Here is a 5,249-nt window from a genome sequence, read left to right as displayed (position 1 = left end):
TTGCATGCAGGCAGGGATTGATCGACCGCAGGCGCCGAGTCGCAAGCTACCACGAAATCGAAGGAGGAAGCCTGATCGGATCCTCTCCGCCGCGGAGATCATCCATCTGCAAAGGCCGTCCATCGGTCGATCGGCCGAGATCCAGCCAAGCCAGCTAGCAACTGTGGAACAAAATAAATTCAGTTAAGAATTCGGAAGCCGACGTGGATGGATTCAGCTCCAGCCAACAAATCTTATTGCAAGGATGAAACTTTTACAGCAAGATCGATAGTGATAGCGATTCCTCCCGGCGAGAGGAAGGAGAGGACTGCTAGCTCGAACTACAGGCTACCCCCTAGCAATCACTTGAATTACAAGATGGTTGGTCCCTCTCCCCTCTCATTTCTCCTCATCTATTCCTTCGTCCGGCTGCTGCCGCTGCGCTCTCCAATTGGCTCCGTCGCGGCGTAGATCTCGCTTATCAGGCGGTAGCGCTTCACCCTCCGTTGCCTTCCGGCCACCTCGTCGTCCTCATCTTCCTCCCAGTCCACGCAACCGCCAGGAATTATGGCGCCCTTAGCCGGCGGCGCCGTCGGGGTGTCCACGGAACGGAGGTAGGAGAAGGACCCGCCCGAGGACGCGCTGCTCTCGCTGAGGCGGATGAGCTGCTCGGCCACGTCGAGCTCGAGCGCCGTGAAAGCCTCCTTCCCCGCCAGTGCTGGCGCCCCGGCCTTCTTCGTCTTCTGCTCCGGCCCCATCTTCCGTTTCGCCGGGGGGGCCTCGCACTGTAGGAATTTCTTGGACGATTGGTGTGGCTGGGTTGCCATGGACGCGCGCGTTGGCTAATTTCGCCTCCTCTCTCTCGTCTACTCTTTCTTTGGTTGCTAGTTAATATTCCTTGTCCTTTCCTCTTGCTCTTGAGAGGAAGACTTGGGTTTTATTCTCTATTCTCCCTTGTTTTTTTGATACGTTTAATTATTTCCATGGGTGGCTAACTGGCTATGCATAAATGTTCCTATAGCCTGGAATTGATTTGGCCTGACCAAGATTTGACATCTGCGTAATCTAGTGTAAATGTGCGCTTTTTCGTGTGGACGCGTCACGTGTGACATGTCGTGAGTTTTGGGTGAATACAGCGTGTAGCGCGTCCAATCGGCTATCTAGCACGTCGTCAGATCAGACCACTATCGGCACGCTCGGCTGGAGGTCCCACACGGCTCTACAAAATCCGTGATTATCAGTACATTTTGTCATAATCTAGGATTAACTTGTTTCTGGTTAGTTTCATACACATTGTTATCGTTGGATATTCACACGAGTAGGTTGACATGGATTTAAAAATTCGGACTAGTGATCAAACCAATGAGGTTTGTCGAGTCAGGTTTTTACTGATTGGTCTGCTGGTTTACCAGTTCAATGTGTGGTTTTTTAGCCCCTAAAATATGTATTTAGCAACAAATACTCCAAGCAACATCTTAACCCAAATGTTAGAAATCTGATGTTAAATTTGTAAGGATTCTCAGTGAACGCCCTCATGCACGTCGAATTTGACGCACGAATTCTAATGTCTTCGTAGCGCATGCAACCTTTGAGCGAACTGCGAGATGACAACAATAATTGGTTAACTGATCACAATCTAAGCGAACACATTTGGGGATGGCAATTTCTGTTTTTAGGGCAGCACAATTCTCACCAGTTTTTCGTTGATATAGCATGGCAATTTCCTGCGGCCAGCATGGCAATTTTCATCATTTTCTTTTCCAGGTAGGCAATTCTTCATGCTGCAATCATGGAATATCCCCCAAAACGCATGGCAATTAGGTCCTGTTCGGATGTCCCCTAGCTTCTCTAAATCCTGAAATCTCGCTTCTGTTTTCCAATTCCAGCTTCTTCGACGGATTGTGGTCGATGGAAAAGCGTTCGGTTGGCTCGCTTCCGCTTCTCATTCGCGCCAGCAGGCCAGCCTGCCTGGGCGGGCTAGAGCCCAGTCAGCTCAAGAGGTAGACAAGAGGAGAGAGGATGGGCTTGGCCCAGATCGGAGGGAAAAGGTAACGAATCGGTATGTGAGTCACTTGGCGGTGGCATTACTTCGTAAATTAGGCCAATTCCAGATCTCACTTTTCCTGGGATGATCAGAACCGCCGCTTCAGTTTTTTGCACATCGGCCACCCTCAGATCCGGGAAGCTAGCTTCCTGGAGTTGGACTGTTCGGTGCAACTCCCCTGGGGATTTACATGATCTAGAAGCTAGGCTATTGCCGAACAGGCCCTTACTCTGCTACAGCATAGCTTTTTTCTACCACTCGTTTTATACAACATGACAGCTTTTACTTTATAACATGGTAAATCTTTATGTAATCGCATGATAATTTTATCATTTCACATGGCAATTCTGAAGCGTTGGCTAGGACTGATGTTTTTTAGCGAACAAAATTGTAGTTCTCTCCTACCTAGCTAGGGGAATGATATTTCACTTTGGTGTCTTCCCTGCGGGACGTCAACGCGTTATCGTGGTCTTATTTTAAAATATGTGCAAAAACATGAGAGAGCGACCAGCTTTAGCATCTTAATGAATGATATGGCTGAATGTACTAACTAGACCAAACTACCTACAGGAAACGGTAGATTGTAACACACATACTCATAAAGTCACAAAGTCACAATTTCACCAATCATAACACACAAATCGAACATAGAAGCAGCAACCCCAATCCCATTCTGCAATCTGCAATTATCTAGCAGATGACCACAGGACAAACAACGACATACACCATTACACATACAGTTTACACATGGAGGAGATAGTGGATGCACCTCGAGCATAATAGTGAAGAACATACCTCCTGCTCGCATCGGTGCTGAGTCGGTGCCTTGGTCCTGCTCGTGAATTCCATAGTCCTTTGTTGGAGGCTGGAGAAGCAGCGACAATCGCATCCTTTGGCATGAGAGTGTAGACTCAAGTTGTGTCAGTGGCGTCCTGGCCTAGAGAAGGCAGGAGCATGGACTTCAGCTGTGTGTCAGTGTATGTGACGTGCGAGAGAAGAGACAAGAGAGCGAAGTGGTCAGCGACTCAGCTAGCTAGGTGCTGCTGGTGGCACTCCCGCTTGACCGCCCCTCCTCTGATTCGTCCACCGTCGAGCGATGGCCACATGTGGGTTACGCTAGGTGCATTGGCTATAATATAAAAAAAATCCTACGTGCAGATCAACCGGCACTAGTAGAAAACAGGGCTTTGGTTTGGGCATGGCAATCCCATTAGTCCCGGTTCAGTCATGAACCGGGACCCATGGGGCATTCGTCCCGGTTCATGAGTCCAGGGGGGCGGCCGGAGCCTCGTAGGCATTGGTCTCGGTTCGTATGGACCAATTTGTCCCGGTTCTAGTCACGAACCGGTATCAATGGACCTCGCTCCTGGTCCATAACCGTTGGTCCCGGTTCTTGGTTTGAACCGGGACAGAAGGCTGGGCTTTAGTCCCGGTTCCAGCCACGAACCGGAACAAATGAGTTGCATATATATACCCCATCGCCGCACCAGAGCACTCCACAGTGCTTTGTTTTTTCTAACCGGCGAGGAGAGGGCATTTGAGTGCTCTAGCTCATCTCCTATGCACATGAGGTGTTCGATGAAATGGCCGAGCCACACTAGTTAAGCTTTCTCCTCTCGAAGCTCGACCTCCAAACTCCATTTTCCCTGAGATTTGCATAGGTTTAGCGGTCTGTCACGTCCCGTCCCCGTCTTCACCGCCGTCGATCAACCGCGCCGATCTCGTCGCGGGCACCACCGTGGTGAGCCTCTTGTTCTTATATTGTTTTTGAAAAAAAAAATCTTACTTTACATAGATACTTGTCTAATTTTCTAACTTTTATTATTGCTTGTTATTATATAGTGCAATGGTTTTGGTATCCGCCCCCGTCGGTCCTCGTCCTGTCTATGATTCAGATGTGGTATATATTATCTTTTTATAACTATTTGGTTCATTTATTGTTTATGACAATTATGCCGACCAATGTGACATAGATTTTATTTATGTAGGAGGTAGTTGAATCGAAAATTCCAACTGACCCTATTGTCGAGAGGTTAAATTTAGTTGAAGAAGAAAATAATTACTTGAAGGAAAAAAATAAAAAAAATTGAGGAGAAGAAGATGACATTGGAGTTGCATGTTGCGGATGTCGACGATGATCACAAAATCAAGATCGATGCAATGCGGTTGAAGATTAGAAAGATTAGAAAATATGCCATTCATACCGAGGCTTGGTATCATTATGCCGTTGGATCAATTTTTACCTTGGTTATGATTATGATCACATTTGTTGTTGCATTGAAAGGTTTTACATAGTTTCAATGTATGGTTTAACTAGATGCTCCGGAGAGCTATATGTTGTTCAATGAAAACTATGTATGTACTTTGTTTTTAATGTGATGATGAACTTATATTAATTTGGTCACTTATCTATTCATGAGAGCTATATGTTGCCCTCAATTTCAGGGTCATATAGCTTAAAATAATAAGTAAATGCATGAAAATAACAAATGAAGTCAGAAAGGGTTGAAAATTGATGATGTTGCTTTGAATGGTGCATTTTGAACACAGAAAAACTATGGAGTTCAAAAAAGTTAAAAAAAATGAAATCCCTTTGTAACGGACGAGTTTTCGTATGAAACCCTCATACTTCGAAAGAGACTGTCCGTTTTTGTACATGAAGCGCACCCAGTTTTTGTCATAACCCTCTCTACTTTCTTGCACATGCTATGTGGATAAAATGATGATACCATGCCAAGTTTCAACCTTTTCAGAGTTCATTTAAAATTCTTTTCAATTTCAGGGTCTTATAGCTCAAAATAATCAGCAAAATGTATGAAAAATAACAAATGAAGTCAGAAAGGGTTGAAAATTGATGATGTGGCTTTGAATGGTGCATTTTGAACACAGAAAAACTATGACGTTCAAATAAGTTAAAAAATGAAATCCCTTTGTAAAAGACGAGTTTCCGTATAAAACCCTGATACTTCGAAAGAGATTGTCCATTTTGTACACGAAGTGCATCTAGTTTTTGCCGTAACCCTCTCTACTTTCTTGCACATGCTCTGTGGATGAAATGATGATAGCAAAAATAAAATTAATTAAAAAACCTTTATAAAACTCTAATAGCAAAACGAATGAACTAAAAAGCTTTTATAAACCTCTAGTATTTTTAAACTAAAATTATATAAAATTCATGCCACTGAAATTATCAAAGTATTTTCTGTTCAAAACATGAAAAGCAGAA

The 5,249-nt window shown here is 44.7% G+C and overlaps 1 protein-coding gene across 1 annotated transcript; it reads right to left on the bottom strand.

Moving 5' to 3' along the window:
- Positions 1–370: 370 nt before the first annotated feature.
- On the bottom strand, positions 371–860 carry LOC123107571 (uncharacterized). The gene has a single exon (XM_044529543.1). The coding sequence runs from the start codon at positions 804–806 to the stop codon at positions 393–395; it is 414 nt and encodes a 137-aa protein (XP_044385478.1). The 5' UTR covers positions 807–860; the 3' UTR covers positions 371–392.
- Between the last annotated feature and the right edge of the window lie 4,389 nt (positions 861–5,249).

This window comes from Triticum aestivum, chromosome 5A (genome assembly GCF_018294505.1).
Source record: "Triticum aestivum cultivar Chinese Spring chromosome 5A, IWGSC CS RefSeq v2.1, whole genome shotgun sequence".
Taxonomy (NCBI): Eukaryota; Viridiplantae; Streptophyta; class Magnoliopsida; order Poales; family Poaceae; genus Triticum; species Triticum aestivum.
The sequence above is the reverse complement of the archived record's forward strand: the minus strand, read 5'-3'. Positions and strand labels throughout refer to the sequence as shown.

Coding starts and splice junctions, on each gene's coding strand:
- LOC123107571 (XM_044529543.1), bottom strand. CDS start 806: ATGGCAACCCAGCCACACCAATCGTCCAAGAAATTCCTACAGTGCGAG.